This window comes from Falco cherrug, chromosome 19 (assembly GCF_023634085.1).
Source record: "Falco cherrug isolate bFalChe1 chromosome 19, bFalChe1.pri, whole genome shotgun sequence".
Lineage (NCBI taxonomy): Eukaryota > Metazoa > Chordata > Aves > Falconiformes > Falconidae > Falco > Falco cherrug.
This window is the reverse complement of record NC_073715.1, coordinates 3,246,009-3,263,126: the sequence shown is the minus strand read 5'-3', so window position 1 is coordinate 3,263,126 and position 17,118 is coordinate 3,246,009. Positions and strand designations below refer to the sequence as shown.

At 61.0% G+C, this 17,118-nt stretch overlaps 2 protein-coding genes across 3 annotated transcripts; both read right to left on the bottom strand.

Moving 5' to 3' along the window:
• Window positions 1-6,689: 6,689 nt before the first annotated feature.
• LOC102055591 (ras-related protein Rab-11A) lies at window positions 6,690-11,930 on the bottom strand. Its single transcript, XM_027799073.2, has 5 exons — window positions 11,848-11,930; window positions 8,150-8,345; window positions 7,862-8,055; window positions 7,695-7,775; window positions 6,690-7,440 (listed from the first exon to the last, which is right to left on the bottom strand). Exons 1-5 carry the CDS (start codon window positions 11,885-11,887, stop codon window positions 7,301-7,303), a joined length of 651 nt encoding a protein of 216 aa, XP_027654874.1. The 5' UTR covers window positions 11,888-11,930; the 3' UTR covers window positions 6,690-7,300.
• Window positions 11,931-13,278: 1,348 nt separating this feature from the next.
• Window positions 13,279-17,050, bottom strand: RAB25 (RAB25, member RAS oncogene family). 2 transcript variants are annotated; one of them, XM_055696843.1, is made up of 5 exons: window positions 16,524-17,049; window positions 15,435-15,630; window positions 15,126-15,319; window positions 14,889-14,969; window positions 13,279-14,105 (listed from the first exon to the last, which is right to left on the bottom strand). In XM_055696843.1, the coding sequence occupies exons 1-5, from the start codon at window positions 16,561-16,563 to the stop codon at window positions 13,975-13,977; spliced, it is 642 nt and encodes a 213-aa protein (XP_055552818.1). In that variant the 5' UTR covers window positions 16,564-17,049; the 3' UTR covers window positions 13,279-13,974. The 2 variants fall into 2 exon arrangements, with proteins under 2 accessions (XP_055552818.1, XP_055552819.1); XM_055696844.1 differs by lacking the exon at window positions 13,279-14,105 and adding an exon at window positions 14,132-14,561 and having other exon boundaries at window positions 16,524-17,050.
• Between the last annotated feature and the right edge of the window lie 68 nt (window positions 17,051-17,118).

Below are 17,118 nucleotides of genomic sequence, written 5' to 3'. Positions count from 1 at the left end.
ATGGGCTGCCCGGGGGTCCAGCTCCTATGGGCTCCCTGGGGGTCTGGCTCCCATGGACTCCATGGGGGTCCCTGGTGGTCCTGACTCCCATGGGCTGCTCCAGGGGGGTCCAGCTCCCACCCAGCACCCAGGGCAGGCGCTGGGTGATGATGGTTTGCTCTGGCCGGGGTTTCTTGGGGGGGGGGGGGGGGGCAGGAGCGTGGGGGCTCTCAAAGCAAAGCTGGTGTTACCCCCCTCCTCAGCCTTCCTCCCGGTGACGACGAGCCCCGTCCCATCCCAGGGAGCCGGCACAGCGGGTCGCCGTGGCTTGGCGTCGCAGTGGGGTTTCGTGGAGCCCTGCCTAAAACTGCTTCTTGTTGGAGGCGAGAGGATTTAGGGTCTTGCCCGCAGCCTCGACGGGAGGGACCCCAGCCGGTGCCAGCTCAGACCCCCACCCCGGGCCGGGAGCGTGGGTGGTTGCCATCCCTTGCCTCCATTGAGGCTTTGGCTCCGTTCCTTTAGCAGAGCGGGCTGCAAGAACGGGAATATTTTGTCCCATCGTTCAGTTGCAACCATCCACCATCGTCTTTTAATTTTTTTGGGATCGAGGGGCTTGCGTGGGACCTGGGGCTCTGAGCAGCCAGGAGATGGGGCAGCTGGTGCAGAGCTCCTGCCCACCTTCCACCCATCCTAGGCAGGGAGATGTCACCCTTTCTGCTCCCCCCCCTTAAGCCAGCGTGGGCACGTCTTGTGCCAGACGACCGGTGTAAGGAAGCCTGGAGCACCCCGCTTTTCGCCGGCGAGGCTCGGGGTTCGCCAAGCACCTGCTTTAATCCAGGAAAGCCATAAAGCTGGCACTTAGCTCCGGCCACAGCCCCGGGGGTTTTGCAGGATTAGGCCCAAGGAGGTGCTTTGCAAGACGAGCTGAGCACCCTCAACCTCCCCATGGGCTGGGGAGTGTGGGGGGTCCCAGACCCCCACCACGCCACCGGCCCTTGTCCCGCTCCCCTTCCCAAAGCAGCAGGAAGGTGGGGGATGCTTCTGCTCTGTTGCCTTTCAAAGAAGCATTTTAAAATAATTTTGTTTTTGTTTGTTTGTTTGTTTTTAACCAAAAAGGAGAAGAAGAAGAAAAAAAAAATTTTGAGTTGATGGGTATTAAAAAAAAAGTTAATAATAATAAACATTCAAATTTATTTCATATAATCCTAGAGTAAAGATTAAAATAAAATTAACTAGTTCAAATAGTAGATGCTATCCATATTGTTTAATCTATAGTAGATCCAAGTGATCCCAGACAGAGCAGAATGTAAAATAAACTTGTAAACGAGATCAGCTATCATTTTTAACTTCCCCAGAAATTCCATCTTTTTTTGGTACTATTTTTCTGAAGCAAACAAATAAACGAACGAAAGCCTAACAAAATAAGAGACCACCGACTGGTACCTTCTGTCAATCAAAGTCCTGAAGTTATTTTTATAGAGGGGAAAAAAAAAAAGAAAAAAAAAAAAAAGAAGGGATCTAATAATATGTATTTTTTTAAAAAGATACTTTTGGGTTTTTATGTTGCTTTTTTAATAAAAATATAAAGATTTGGCTAGTCACTGAACAAAATAAGAAAGTTTTAGGCCGTTATTTTTGCCTTATTCTGACCTCCAGCCTCAGGGCTTGGAGCATGAAATTTCAGAAAGAAAAAGGTTAAAAAAAAAAACAACAACCCAGTTGCTGTTACTTTTCTTGTGCTGTTCTTGCTTTTTTGAACTTCTCCGAGCACCGAGGGGGTCGGCAGGTCCCCGTGACGCGCGGCTGGGACCCCCGTCCCTGGGTGGGAAAGCGAAGGAAAGGAAAATTGGATGAACTCCCCTCTCGTAACGTGACGGACGGAGCTGGAGGGCAGCGAGGTGCTGGCGTGATGGCGCGGGGCTCCGGCGCTCCTCCGGGGCCGTGGGTTAGGCTTTCTGCCCTCGGAGCTGGGCAGTGGACATAGGACATTAGGGTTTGGTTTGTTCCCTTTTTCGTTGTCGTCGTCGTCGTCGTCGTTGGGTTCTTGGTTATATCTCAAGCCGGTGAGGAAGCGTTGCACCAGGGAGACGATGCGCGCCCTTGGCTCGCTTGTTCAGCAACCGGCATCTTTCAGGATGTCTGATTTGGCTCGTTGGGGGTGTTTGCCGTGCCGGATGCTCCCGTAAAGGGATTTTATACTCAGCCGGTACGAGTGCCGGTGCCACAGGTGAAATATTTGCAAAAAGCTCCCCTGGTCCTTCCCGTGGCCGTGCGGGACCATGGCATCCCTGAGCCTGCGCCATCCTGCTCGCGGGAGGGTGGCATCCATGGCGAGCGCCTGGGTTTTTTGGCTGCCAAAGCGAAGGAGAAGGCTGGAGGCTGTTCTCAACCAGACGCCCGAACCCTCGCAGTGGGTGCCTGAGGCAGGGGACCAGCGTTTGGGTGCCAAGGTTGGGGCGGTGGCTCCGTCGGCGTGGCGGGGAGCTTTTTTGCTGGTGGCAGAGGCGCTTGGGGCAGTTCGGCACAGCCCCGGCCCCGGCGGGTTAAACCTTGGTCCTTAACGTTTCAAAACCAGGCCAGCGCTTTTCTCCGGAGCGTCGGTGACTGCTTTTCGCTGCACCAAAATCACCGTTTACATGCTAGAACTCGATTAAAAAAAAAAAATGACCTAGCGTCAACTCTGTTCTTCTTAGAGAAGCAGAGCGTTGTGCAAGGCGGTTACCTCTGGGTTTAGCTTTTGCTCCTAATCCTTTGTGTCGTGGCTCGGCCGTAGCGAACCCAGGGATGTCGTGGAGCATCCGCAAGGATCCCAAAGCCTTCGAGACACGCAGCGGCTGCCCCTCATCCCCTCGCCCGGCGCCGCTCACCAGCATTCATTCAGCAAAGCCATGCAATAGGTTAGGACAGGAAGCGAAGACAGTTCTCATTCGGTTTCTGCGTATAGCACTGTGAATCGGAGGTGACGCCACGGGACCCTCCCCGCTCCAGAAAGCGCGGGCGCCACGTCTGCCACGCTTTCGGAGGGGGTCGTGCTTGGTGGAATCAAAGCACCCGGTCCTTCCCCGCAGGGGCGGCGAGGCGGCCTGTTTGCTCTTTCGTTTTTGTTTTTACCTCATTTGTTTTGGGTTTTGATACTTGAAGAAGAGTCAGTGATTGACATTGTACAGTGATGCCCTGGACTGGAGAGTGGATGCACTTTATAGTAACTTGTATACTGCTAGTGGGGTCCCATCCTGCCTCTGCTGAGCCCGCAGCGAGGTTTCCTTGGTGCCAGCACTGGCAGGAGCAGAGCCAGGATGGGCTGGTTCTTCCAAAAACCTTTCTAGGATGTTAGGGAGCAATCTCTGTATTTTATTGTGGGTTTTCACGTCCTGTAGAAACTCAGAGTCACCTTCTGCTGTCTGTTGACCTGGTGGAAAATCCAGCCGTGATTGGGCTGGGCTGACTTCAGTTTGAGGGCTGGGGACGGTGCTCCTGCCTTTACTCCCGTGTAACTCACCCCTGATTTCAATGGGGTTACTCTTCTGGAATCTGAAGTCACTTCAGCCCTGGCAGGCTGCGGTGATCCGCTGGATCCACTCCAGCATCGCTTCAGGGCTGCTAATGGAGCAAATTGAAAGTCACCCCCGGTAAAGTGACACTAATGTAAAATCTGGAGTTGTTCCATTGGTGCCTGTGCAGGGATTAAAAAAAAATTAAAAAAAAAATAATAATACTAATGAAGTCACCCTCCAATGGTGGCACCAGTTTACCAGGCAGCTGATGGCAGAACGTGTTTTCTGGTCTTGCGATGATGCTTTTGAAACAAGTTGCAGAGAAACGGAGCGGCGAGACGGAGCAGCACGTCGTGGCTGCGGAGATCTCTCGGCTCCCAGGAGCTGGGATGGAGAAACGCGGTCGCAGGCTGCTTTGCTCATCTACAAAACCATCAGCAGGGTTTTTTTTCCCTTTTTCCTTATGAATTCTGGTCAAGATAATCATTAAAAAAAAAAGGGGGGAAAAAAATTTATAAAATCCGGGGCCGGATCCTGTTTTGCAATTGAGGATTTGCTCCTGGGCCAAAAGCAGCGTTAAGCAAACATGAAAGGCAGCGGGCATGAGCGCTGGCAAATCCCAAACTAGCGGGTCTGGCCACGGAGCCGGCTCTGATCCCAGCCCCAGGTGAGCCAGGAAAATCCCCAGGGATGCCCAGAGCAGCCCCCCAGGCATCTGGCTGCAACAGTTGGGAGCCTTTGGGGCTGCAGAGGTTTTCCTCCGGTATCAAAGAGATCCAGGCTCCGGCTTGCTGCCATTGGGACTCTGGCAAAGCAGCTCCGGTGGGATTTCCCCCGTTAAAACAGGAGCTAAAAGGAACCCCAAACCTCCGGGGCCCGTCGGCGGCCAACCTGGCCGGTACCCACACAGCGGAGGCTGCCAGGAGAGCTCAGCCCCCCCGCCAACCCTTCATGGCTTTTTGCTTGACCGCTACCACCTTCGCTTTCTCTCGTCCTCGCTCCAAAACGCTGTACAAGTTTGTGTGTATCCGCTTTCCCCACGGATCCGGGCGCTGTCGGGATTCCCAACCTCGCGCTGAGCCAGCCAGCCACAGAGTTGCCCGGTTTTATCCTGGCCATCCTGACTGTGTGGCCCTTCCATTGAAAATCCATTCCCTATTATGTTGTATTTCCTTTTTTATTTCTTTTTTTTTTTTTTTTTTGGTCGTCGTCCCCCCCCCCTTTTTTTTTTCTTTTAACGTCATAGGAAACCTGTAGTCGGGATTGTTACTATTGGAAACCGATCACATGTTCCATCCAGGTATTTTTCATCTCTCCGGCGTTAACGCAAAAATAAAAGCCTGAGAGAGAGATATAACCGAACATAGAAGTAGAGTTAGGCTCGTTGTCTGAGTTTTGAGGCATATAGTATAAGGGGAGAAGGAAAAAAAAATTAAAATAAAATAAAAAATTAAAATAATGATGTTGCACAACTTGTAGAAAACAAAGAAGGGAAAGGGTTAATGTATTAAATGTGCTAAATTACATTAAGAACTTAATTTTATTAAAGTATTATTACTTAAGAAACTTGGTGGCTGCTCTTGGTTTCTATCTGTTCACGCTTTAGGAGGGGGGTCCGGGAGCGGTGGTGGGGAACGGGACCCCCAGCCAGCCCATGACCCCCTTCTGCCCCCTCCTCCACGGGTCCCTCATCAAGCCACGGGCTTAATTACGCTCAGCCCCCCTGTGCCAGCTGCCCTTCCCCGTGTCCCGGGTCCGTGAGCCCTGTGTGCAATCCCGTGCCTGGCTTCACCCTTCCCGCTGCTTCATTCCTGCACAAATCGTAGAAATGCGTAGAAAACCTGGACCAAGCCTGGACCAAACCCAAGCTGCCAAGCCTGAAAGCATCTCCACGGGCCTAAATGAGCTCATCATCCCGCGTGTGCGTGCCAGCACCTGGCAGGATGGCAGGACCGATGGCAGCGAGCCCCAAGGGACCTTTGGCTCAACGCTGCGCAGTGCCAGGGGCACCATCCTGCCCCCGCACAGCACCCACCTCTCCCGGCGGCAGGGCTGACATCACCCCTTGGCACCGCGTTTCGGTGTGGGCAGATGGTGGTGCGGGAGGGGGTGATGCTGGGCAGCTTTGCCTCTGCCAGCTGGTCCGGCTGGGTCAGGTAATAACTGTCACTCACCTGGGGACACTGTCACTCACCTGAGGACACCCTCCAGCCACAGGGACCGGGGATGTGGCCAAGGATGGGTCCGGCTGGCCCAGGGGTGATGCTTCCTCTGGGATGCAGCAGTGCCGTGGTGCGCGGACACGCTGCACCGGGGTAGCTGGAGCCAAGGTTATGATGCTGCCAGGGCTGGGGTGGTTGGGGGTGGGGTGGGGGTGGTGGTTGGGGGCGGGGAGGGGGCAACCTCAAGCCCAGGGGGGCCAGCACCCCCACGGCGCAGCCATCTCAGCACCCCCTGTGCAGGATCCAACCCACCCCTCAGAGCCTGAATTTCAAGGTCTCCCCTGCAGCCGCCCAGCAAGACACCCCCTCACCCAGGGTCACACCTCCCTCCCCACCCCTCCTCCCCCTCCCCCCTCACGCCCTTCATCACTTGGGGTGCTGCCCAGCGCCCGAGCTGGCCTCGAGGAAGGACCCTGGGCAGAGAGAGAGAGCGAGCGCTTCCAGCAGCACCTTTATTTGGGGAATTTTTGCTCAAATTCCTGTTTCCTGGATAAATTGGTCCCCAAGGCAAGACCCTGGCCCAGATCCTGCCGGCGCAGCCCCTGGGTGGGCTGGGGTGACCCGGGGCAGCCATGGAGAGACAGAGACCCCCACCCCGCTGTGATGGGGGACACACTCCCAGCACTGGGGTCAATAGGGACAGGCTTTCCCAAGCGCACACACCCACCTTGATTGACACCTGCCAATCACCCCCGACAGCAGCACTGGGCTCAGCCCCGTTTGTCCCAGCCCTTTGGGCAACTGGGAGGAGTGGGCCACTGTCACCCAGTAGGTGCAGCAGATGCTCCATCTAGTGGCAGCCGTGTCCCCAAAGCTGGCCCACCAGTGACAAAACCACGAGTGGGGCAGGTTCCAGACTCCTTGCAGCCCCCAGCCCAGGGACCCCCTGCGCTGGTACCAGCCAGGTGCATGCAGGGATCACATGCCCACCCTCAGCATCACATCCCTGCCCCCACCAAAGCCCCAGCACCCCCCTTGTCCCCTTCCTGGGGGCTCCCCCAAAGGATGTGTCCCCCCACATCCCTGCTCCAAACCCCTGCACGGTCCCTCCAAGCAGGAGTGGGGGGAGTCACCCCCCACACACCCCAGGTGCCCCAGCAGCACCCAGAGGTGCACCCAACCCTGAGTGCTGCTGGAGTGGGTGCGACTGTCTGCGTTACTGCTTCACCAGGCACAAAAAAAGGTGCAGCCAGTGTGTGTGTGTGTGTGTGTGTCCCACCCTGCCCCGAAGGGCTGCACCCAGGGGTGCCACAGAAACGTGGCACCAAACAAGGGAGTCACGCTGTTTGGACACGCAGTGATTGGACCTTCAGGGCTGGAAGAAGCATGGACACGAGGGGATGGCATGTCTCGAACCACGGGGAGAGAGGAGAGAGACCCCGCTGCTTCCCTACCCCCTGCCCCATTTCAGTAGGTCCTACACAAACACAAGGAGAGCAGCACGATGGCGCACACAGGAGCGCCCATGCAGAAGCAGCCACCAGCTCGCCCTGTTCTTGGAAGGGGGGGTGGGGGGTGGGGGCTGCAGCGAGCACAGGTAGAGGGTGAGAAACATGATGCTGGGGGGTGGGGTGGGGGTGTCACGGTGGGGGCACCCCGGGGGGCTCAGATGTTCTGGCAGCAGGGTGCCTGCCTGCCCTCCTGCTGCGTGGGCAGCACGCGGATGGGCTCGATGGTCGTGGTGGGGCCAAATTCTGACTCCGGCTGCCCGGTGATCTGCCTCTGTGACACGATGCGGTAGATTTCTGCCAGGAAAGAAAGAAGAGAAGGAGAAAAAAAGAAAAATTATTTAAGTATATATTTCGGGGGGGGGGGGGGGACACAGGACGAGGGGGGACTTGCCCTCTCCCAAAACACACAGCTCAAGGGGTGTAAATGCCTTTATCTCCCCACCCAGGGGAGCAGGACCCTGGGATGCACAACCAGGGTCCCCAGCAGGACCCAGTATCCAAAACCATCCCCATCCCTTCCCACCCCGTCCTTCCTGGTTGCCCCTTACCCGAAAGGATGTTGTGGAAAGCTGTCTCCACGTTGGTGGAGTCCAGAGCCGATGTCTCGAGGAAGGACAGCCCGTTCTTCTCTGCAAGGACAGGGCGAGCTCAGGCAGGTGCCACCAGCCAAAGCCACCCTGGGGTGGGATGGGACAGGGCAGGATGGAGGAGATACCTGCAAAGCTCCTGGCCTCATCGGTGGGCACAGCCCGCAGGTGCCGCAGGTCGCTCTTGTTGCCCACCAACATGATGACGATGTTGGCATCGGCGTGGTCCTGCAGCTCCTTCAGCCAGCGCTCGGCGTTCTCGTACGTCAGGTACTTGGCGATGTCGTAGACAAGCAGAGCTCCCACCGCCCCTCGGTAATACCTGGGGGACATTGAGTTGGGGGGGGGTGGGGGGGGGGGTGTCACAGCAGGGCTCTGGGTGAGGGACATGGCAGGGGGGGGGCAAGGAAACTCACGCTGAGGTGATGGCCCGGTACCGCTCCTGCCCTGCCGTGTCCCAGATCTGAGCCTTCACCGTCTTGTTGTCCACCTGGATGCTCCTTGTGGCGAACTCCACGCCGATGGTGCTCTTGCTCTCCAGGTTGAACTCGTTGCGGGTGAAGCGGGACAGCAAGTTGCTCTTCCCCACCCCAGAGTCCCCGATGAGCACAACTAGAGGGGGGGGGGGGGGGGGGTTGTCACAAGCACAGCGTCAGCCCCCCCAGACACCCAGCAAAGGCATTTGCCTCCTGCAGTACCCACCAGCCCAGCAAACCCCCTCCCCAACAGCCCCCACCGCATGCAGGGCCAGGGGTTGAAGCCACACTTGGGGACAGGGACCAGCAGCCTCCCCTCATCCTGGCAGCACCGCCACTACCTGTGAAGACCCCTCGAGAAAATTCCTGCCATCTCCTGGGAGCTGCCGTGGGTTTCCACCCCAGCACCGGGGATGGGGGGGGGCACCACAGGCACCTGTGCACACAAATCGGGCAAAAAAACCAGAGCCAGGACCTGTGCGGAGCCAGCCAGGCTGGAGGTGCTGAGCAGGATTTGGTCTTCTCTCTCCAGCCCAGCGCCAACCCCAAGGGCACACACACAAGAGGAGTTAGAGGCTTGGGCTCAAAAGCATCCTACTCCTCCTCCTGCTGATCCGCAGGAGGTCCCTGGGTGTGGGCTAGTTCAGTGCACTTTCTACTTGCCCCAGACTGGAATGGTTCCTGTAAAATCTGGTGCAACAGGCTCTGGGGAGGCTTTATCACCCGGCTCCCCTATCAAGTTTGTTGAGTTTATGACTCAACCGGCTTTGATTTTTTTCAAAAAAAATTTTTTTTTTTTTTCTTTTTTACATTCCCTTGCTGCCGGTTCTGTTCGTACTCCAGGTGCCCTCAAGTGCAGCCTGCTCCACTTCGCCCACCCTCCCGGGAGTGAGCTTGGGGGACACATCCCCCCACCAGGGCCAGACAACAGCAGGGCCGAGATCCCAACCATCCAGCCACCACCCTGGGGAGAAAGATGGCTCCGCGGGGGGGAGGGGGGGCAACACCACCAGCAAGGGGCCCCCGGCCATGGCACGCCACCGTGCCCCCCCCCCCCCCCCCCCCCCGCCCCCCCTGGGCTGCACAGCACCCTGTGTTTGGCAGCAAGATGCATCTACGTTCCTGCAAGGCTCAGCAGCCACCAGCTTCCAAGATGTTGCTCCACACCCTGGGTGACCCCTACCCCATCAGCTCCCCCCGGGAGGGACCTGGCTCCCTTCCCCCTCGCCAAACCCCTGGTGGGAAGTGGCACCGCTCCGAGAAGCCCAACAGCCTGCGGAGCAACTCCTCGTGACCACCAAAGGCAGCTGGAAGGCACTGGAGCGTTGCTGGCCATCCCAGTATCAAGGGTGGCTAGCAAGATGGAAGGGTGGCTCCTCCAATGGAGGCCTGGGACAGTCTGGGCTATCCTGGACAAACCGGTAGGAAAATGCAGGCCAGTGACGAGGCGGGCTCGTTAACGCTCACCGAGCCTCATTAACGCTCACCGAGCATCGCCGCCTTGGTCGGGGCTTGGCGTTTAATCAACGGGAAGTTGCTACTTCCCCCGGCTCAACCGCCGCATCGCCAGTCCTGGCCGTACCGGGGTCCCTGGTCCCCAGCACCTCCGCGACCCAGGGGCAGGATGGCAGCGCAGCTGGGAAGCAGCACTAAGTACAGCCAGGGGAAACTGAGGCACGAGCATGCCGTGTTGCATCGCAAAAAAAAAAAAAAAAATTAAAATCTCGGTACAGGAAAGCTGTAGGAAAGCAAACTGGGGGAGGGAGGAAGGGGGAGAGCCAGCCCGCGGTGGCACACTGGCCTCGCGCAGCCCCCCACGGCCATCGCACCATGCCAGGGAGGGGGCAGGGGTCCAGCAGCATGCACGAGGGTGCCCCAGAGTGGGGGGGGGCAGCTCAGCCCCATCCCCCTGAGCTTGAAGGGGGGAGGGATTGGAGCAGCATCCTCCACCCCACGCACAAAACCACCTGCCACCCCGAACACGCAGCGGGAGCTGTTTAAAGTGGGGAGTGGGCATCGCGCAAGCCGCGGTGCGACATCCCTGCCGCATCCCATCCCACCCCAGCGAGGGGGCTGGGAACAGCCTGGGGCTCCGCACAGGGGCCCTGAGGAAGGGTCCGAGAAGCAGCCATGCCCAGGGCCATTTCACGTCCACCCCAAGCCCCTCCAGCAGCATCCAGGGCTTTCCCGTGAGCACAGCTGGAATTTGCCACCCGCTTTGCAGGAGAAGGCAGCTGACGCTCCCATCCCCATGGAAATCGGGATAAAGTGGCTTCGGGTGCTGAGCATCTCCCATTTCTCAGGGGCAGAAACTGGTCCCAGCAGAGCCAAGCCCAAGGAACACTGGCCCAGCTCTGTGTCCCTAAACCCTTCATCCCGCTCGGACTTCGCTCCTGCTTCGGGAGGGATGAGCAGACCTCGCGTTCCAACCCAAGTCCTCTTCATTTTAAGGACTCCAGAGACCCCCGGGTGACCAAGGAGGGGGGACGCAGAGCCCAGCGCGGCAGCCCTGGCTCCTGTGGGATGACAGGGAAGGGACGGGCACAGGGGAGGACACCGTGCCGGGGCCACCTCGGAGCAGGGCGAGAAGAGAAGGATGCGCTGGCACCCGGCACCTCGCTCCCAGCCTGTCCCTCCTCGCCACGTCCCAGAATAACTCCAGGGAGGAGGATTTTAGGAGCCAGGGGAGGTGTGCGAGGAGCCGGGGGCTCCCGACAGGTCGGTGGCTGGAATTACTCAGGGCTGCGGAGGGAGGATGGCTCACGGTGAGCTCAATCCAGGGGTTTTTTTTGGGTTGGGTTTTTTTTTTGTTGTTGTTTTTCCAGGTATTTTTTTCCCCCCCAGGTATTTCCCAGGAAGCTGCGATGCTGCCCCGCTGTCCCCCTCACTTCCCCCAGCTGTGGCACAAGGGGGGGGGGGGCGGGGGGGAAGAGCTGCTGATGGCAGGGCTACCCGGCATGGTGGCAACTGGGATGGCGATGCTCCGAGGGGATACTGGGCCAGGAAAACCGACGTCACATTTCCAAGGGCCCATCCCCATCGCCTTGGCGCAGCGGAGAGGTCACCAGCGCCGGGAAGGACAATGCCGGAGCGCTGGATCCTTTCCCTTAACCGCAGCCAAGCCACAGCGCAGCTCTTCCTTTCGGGATCGCTCCCTCAGCCCCCAGAACTGGCATCTTCACCCCCCCACGCCACGCAGAGGAGACCACCCAAACCCACTCAGAGGGGCTCTGGGGCCAGCACAGCACCTTCAGCACCGCACGGAGCAGCTCCCACCGCTGCCCCCCCCCCCGACACCCAGCACCCTGCCACGGCCACCCCTCCCCTGGGTGCTGCCCCCAGCTGAGGGCTCCAGCCTCTTCCCACAGCATTAACGAGCTGCTTTAATTAGCACCGGGACCACAAACAGCCGCTCACACCCAGCGGCCGCAGACCCTCGGACCACCGCAGCGTTTTAACTCCACCCTGAGACCCAGCATCACCGACACCCACCACCAGCACCCCAACATCCCCCCCCCAGGTCCCCAGCACTGGGGGCTCCAGTTACACCCCAGTACAAGCCCAAATCCAGCTTCCAGCTCCATCCCCAGGGAGCTGCAGGGAGGGAGCTGAGGCCGTGCACAGCTCATCACACCCACCTTTGAAGAGGTAGTCGTATTCCTCGTCCTTGCCCCGCATCTCGCCCAGCACCACAGCCCTGCTCCTACTGGGCAAACTGGGATTTCCGGGCCTTATCCAGCCTTGGCAGGGGCTGTCCCTTGTGCACCCATTGGTGGCCACAGCCCTTCCTCCCCTGCACCCATTGGTGGCCGGGGCTGCCCGTCACTCCAGGTGTGCTCACCTGGGCCAGGTGAGGCGGAGCAGGCATGCAGCAGGGGATGCCAGGGCTCAGCACCCTGCTCAGCACCACTTGCCTGAGGGCTCTGGGCCTCCTTACACCTCCCCATCCCCGGTGTCCTCACACAAAGCGCTGTGTAGCAGCAGGGAAAGGTCACAGCCACGCGTGCCACTGACCGGGATGGCCACGGTCACGGCCACGGTCACGGCCATGGTCACGCTTTCGGTGCAGAATCATTGACATGAAATGGGAGCTGGGCTGACGCATCTTGCAAGTGCCCAGAAGTAAGGGGGATGTGGGGCACCCAGCACCAGTTCGCCCACTGCCAAGGGGGGGGTCGGGAACTGGCTGAGGCCAAGGCAGGGTCTGGGCTGATAAACCACCACCCGCTGCCCCCATAAGTCACTGAGGGGGTGGGGATGCGACTGGGAAAGGCTGTGTGGGGAGGGGGTGCGGGGGACCGTGGCATCAGGCTGGGAGGGGGCACAGGGGGACCATGGCATCAGGGTGGGGGGACACAGGGGGACCGTGGCACCAGCGTGGGATGGGGTGCAGGGGGACCATGCAATAGGGCTGGGGGGGGCACAGGGGGACCATGGCACCGGGGTGGGGGGGGGCACAGGGGGACCATGGCACCGGGGTGGGATGGGGCGCAGGGGGACCATGTCATTGGGCCGGGAGGAGGCACGGGGGGACCATGGCATCGGGGTGGGGGGCACAGGGGGACCATGGCATTGGGCCGGGAGGAGGCACGGGGGGACCATGGCATCGGGGTGGGGGGCACAGGGGGACCATGGCGTCAGGCTGGGGGGGGGGCACAGGGGGACTGTGGCACCAGCGTGGGATGGGGTGCAGGGGGACCATGGCATCAGCAGGGGGGCACAGGGGGACCATGACATGGGACTGGGGAGGCACAGGGGAATCATGGCATCGGGGGGGCGGGGCACAGGGGGACCATGGTATCAGGGTGGGATGGGGTGCAGGGGGGCCATGGCATCAGGAGGTGGGGGCACAGGGGGGGAACGGCATCGGGGAGGGGGGGGGGGCACAGGGGGACCACGGCATCAGGGTGGGATGGGGTGCAGGGGGGCCATGGCATTGGGCTGGGGGGGCACGGGGGGGCCATGGCATTGGGCTGAGCTGCTTGGGCAGCCACAATCTCTGGCATGCCATGGAGGTGGGGACGAGGGGATGGGAAAACAAACACACAGGAATTCCAGCTCAGCCAAGCTGCGTTTCACAAGTCCTTTAATGATTGCGTCACCCCCGCGCTGGACACGGAGCTGCTCCCAGGCCCCTCGGTACCCGGCTCTGCACTGAGCTCCATCCCACCATGCAGGCACAAGGGACCTTTGCTAGGTCCTGCCATCACGCTTGTCCCACGCCTGCGCTGGGGACAGAGGTGTGCCAAGGGCTGAGCGCTGCCAAGGGCTTGGGATGACCCCAGAGCAGCCCCCGGTGGGGATGGAGACCTGTGGGGACAGCCACGTCCCCAACGCGTGGCGCAGGGTGAACCCACAGGAGTAATTCCAGGGCCAGACGCAAGCGGAGAGGCTCCGGTCACTGCCACGGTCCTGGCCAGAACCTCCCGGCTCCTTCTCCCGCGATGCCTCGGGTGTCTCCGTGCCCTGGGGGTCCGGAGGGGCTGGGAGGTCCATGCGTGACGGTGGCGAAGCTCATCAGAACCGAAGCAGACAGAGAAGAGCTGCCGGCACTGGTGCTTCTCACCGGTGATGGCAGGATTTGGCCCCTGTCCGGGCTGCAGGTCCCCACTGCACCAGGACAGGTGTGACACCGTGTGGCACCGCAGGCTGGGTGACACCTGTGCCGGTGGCCAGACCAGTCTGCACCGAGGCAGAGCTCTACGCCACTGGCACGTCCCAGGGCTGCGGGGGTCCCCGGGGGCTTCCCGGGGTGCCCGGCCGGCTCAGAGGGCCACACAGCACGGGCGCTTCTCCATCGCCGCTGGGGCCGTGCTCTCCACGCTCTCGTTGGCCAGTGCCACCAGGTTGCTTTGGCTGCTCCTCTGCTTCTGTTTCTGCACTTTGTGGAAGATCTCTGCAAAACAAGAGGTGCCGCGGGGGGGGGGGGGGGGCGGGGGGCTGCGTGTCAGCTGAGGGTCCCCCAGGGAAGCTTCGAGCCTGCAGCCCCCGTTGCTCGCCCTTTGGGCCACTGCTTGCCACGCCGGTGGCCCTCCTTCCCCTTTATGCGGCAGAGGGGATGGGTTGAGGGTGCCAAGGGAGCAGATCTCCCCAAGTTGCATCCCTGCGGTGCCTGGGGAACACCCTGCACTGAGGCAATTTCCTCTTGCCCAACCTGGGATTAATGCTTCACCCCACGCTGGTGCTGGCAGCTCGCCGGGCCGGCCTGGCTTGGCACGCTCCGGCACGGCACGGCACGGCACACCTCGCTGCGCTCCTGCCCTGCCGCTGCTGGCTGCCATTCCTGGAGAGGTGCTCCCGGCTGAGCATCACCTCCTGCCATCCATGTCCCCCCAGCCGGTTCAGCAGGGTGCTGGAGACATTGAGTCAGGAGCCCAGGACAACAGGAAGGGGGAGTGGGGATTACAGGGGAGGGGGGAGAGGGAGCCCCCGGGGGCTTTGGGGATGCCCAGGGGCTGTGAGAACAAAGCCAGGGGTGCGGAGAGCGAAACACCCCGGCAGGAAAGGCCAGAAACCAAACCAGCCAGAAAAACAAGAGGGAACCAGCCCCAAGGAGCTCACGTGGAGCAGGGCAGAGCGAAGCGCACGCACCCTCTGCCCAGCCCCCTGTCCCCGCTAAGGGACCCCGCGGTGCCCTGATCCCCAGGACCCTGGTGCATGACGGCACCGGTGCACGTACCCTTCAGGATGGTCTCGAACGCCTGCTCGACATTGGTGGAGTCCAGCGCCGAGGTCTCGACGAAGAGCAGCCCGTTGTTGTCTGCAATGAGAGGAGACCCCCCACCCCCGCACCGATGCAGCCCCCCACTCCAGTTCGGACCCTCTTTCGAGGTGTCCAGGTGCCGGCATAGGTGCGGGTCCTGGCTCTTGAGGAGGGTGCCAAGCCCCAGCACCACAGCAGGATGCCAGCCTGTACCTGCAAACATTTTCGCCTCCTCCATGGGCACCTCCCGAGCCTGTGCCAGGTCGGTCTTGTTCCCCACCAGCATGACGACGATGCTGGCCTCAGCGTGGTCGTACAGCTCCTTCAGCCAGCGGTCCACCACGTTATAAGTCTGGTGCTTGGTGATGTCAAAGACAACCAGCGCACCCACAGCTCCCCGGTAATACCTACGGGAGAACCCCACCGTCACCCCCGTCCCCCAGCATCCTCACCCGTGGGGCTCAGCTGTGAGGGCATCACCACCCGGGGCAGAGCCCTGGTTTTGGGTAGCCCCAGCCTTACGCAGAGGTGATGGCGCGGTATCGCTCCAGCCCGGCCGTGTCCCAGATCTGAGCCTTCACCACAGCATCTCCCACCAGGATGGTGCGGGTGGAGAACTCCACGCCGATGGTGGTGCGGCTGTCGTGGTTGAACTCGTTGCGGGTGAAGCGGGAGAGCAGGTTGGTTTTGCCTACCCCGGACTCCCCGATCAGGACGACTGTGGAAGGGAAAAAAGCCCACCGGAGTCGTTGGGGAGGGGCGAGGGCTGCTCCAAGACCCTCTACGGTAATTAAATATTCCTTCCCAGCCCGAGCCAGACCACCCAGCAGCTCCTCGCCTCGGTGCACGGGCACCCCTTGTCACCTGGTGACCCCAGACCTGGGCAAGCACATGGGTCTGATACCCACCACAGTCACACCTTCAGCAAACGGGGGTCCTGGCCCCACACCACGAGCTCGCAGCCCCTCGAGTGCGACTGAGCCACCCCAGCTGCCCAGGGGGTCGTGGCTACCAGGCTGTGGGCAGCAGGACACGCTGGCAACCCCCTGGTCACCCCACTTGGGTGGGCACCCTGAGCTGGTGGCACACCGGAGCCACTCCACCTCCACGTGCCCAACGGGAGCACCAAGGTCCAGCAGGATCTGGCCGGTAGCACCCACAGGACGCCGGGGTCCTGTGCCCCAGGAGCTCAAGCTGGGGGGGTACGAGGCTGTGCCCCCGTTTCTCCAGCCCAGGGTTGACCCCTGTGTCCTCAGCTTGTGCCACCACAGGTCACTGCAGCAGAATGACTTCCAAACGCCCGCCGCTCTCGGGGGTTAATGGGCTCTCACCGCATTTATGTCTCGCACCCTCTGTGCCAACAGCTTGCCTGCGGTCCCACGTGGTGGGCCTGGGTCTCCCTGTGCCGTTTCCAGCCCTGGCCTCGCTGCCGCCAGCCCCGGGGTCACGGCCGGCGCCTGCTCCCCAGTCCCCTGACCCTGGCAGGCATCCAAGCCGCGGGGACGGCCAACAACATCCCAGTTCCCTCCCCGCAGCCCCCAGCCTCCTGCTCCATCCCTTTTGGGGAAGGGGCAGGGGGGACTCGGGAATCCCCCCGAGCTCAGGACTCACCCTTGAAGACAAAATTATAATCCTCCTCGGCGCTGCCCATGCTGCCCTGGCTGCCACCCTTGCTGGCGCTGCCGTCGCTTGGCTTCCTCCTTCCCGCTGCAGAGCCTCGAGCAGGCGGCACGGGGTGGGACGGGCTCCGGGAGGCACCGAGGGGGCAAAGTTTCCTCCGGGGAGGGGGAGGGGGGGGGGGGGAAGCAAGTGGGGTCTGGGGGTGCAAGCAGGGTGTGGGGGGGCTAGAGGGGTCCGGGAGAGAGACGGCAAGGCCAGCGGGGTTGGCGTCGCGGCGGGGCTGGTTGACTCAAGGGGTGGGACCGGGTGTCGCGGCGCAGGTTGGGCAGGTAGTGTCACCCCTGGGACCGTCACGGGGTGGCCGGAGGTGGAGCCGGGGCCTGATCCTGGCAGCTGGGGGTGGCGGAGGCAGCGGCGCGGGGCAGGCTGGGGCAGCGGGGGCCAGGAGCTGAGCCCCCAGCTCCAATGTGTTACCCCGCCTCTGCTGCCATCGTGTGAAAGCTGGGCAAAGCGGGGCAGGGACGCAACCCCCGCTGCCCCCCCCCGCCCCCGCCCCCCCAGGGTGCAGGGGGCTCAGCACCACGCT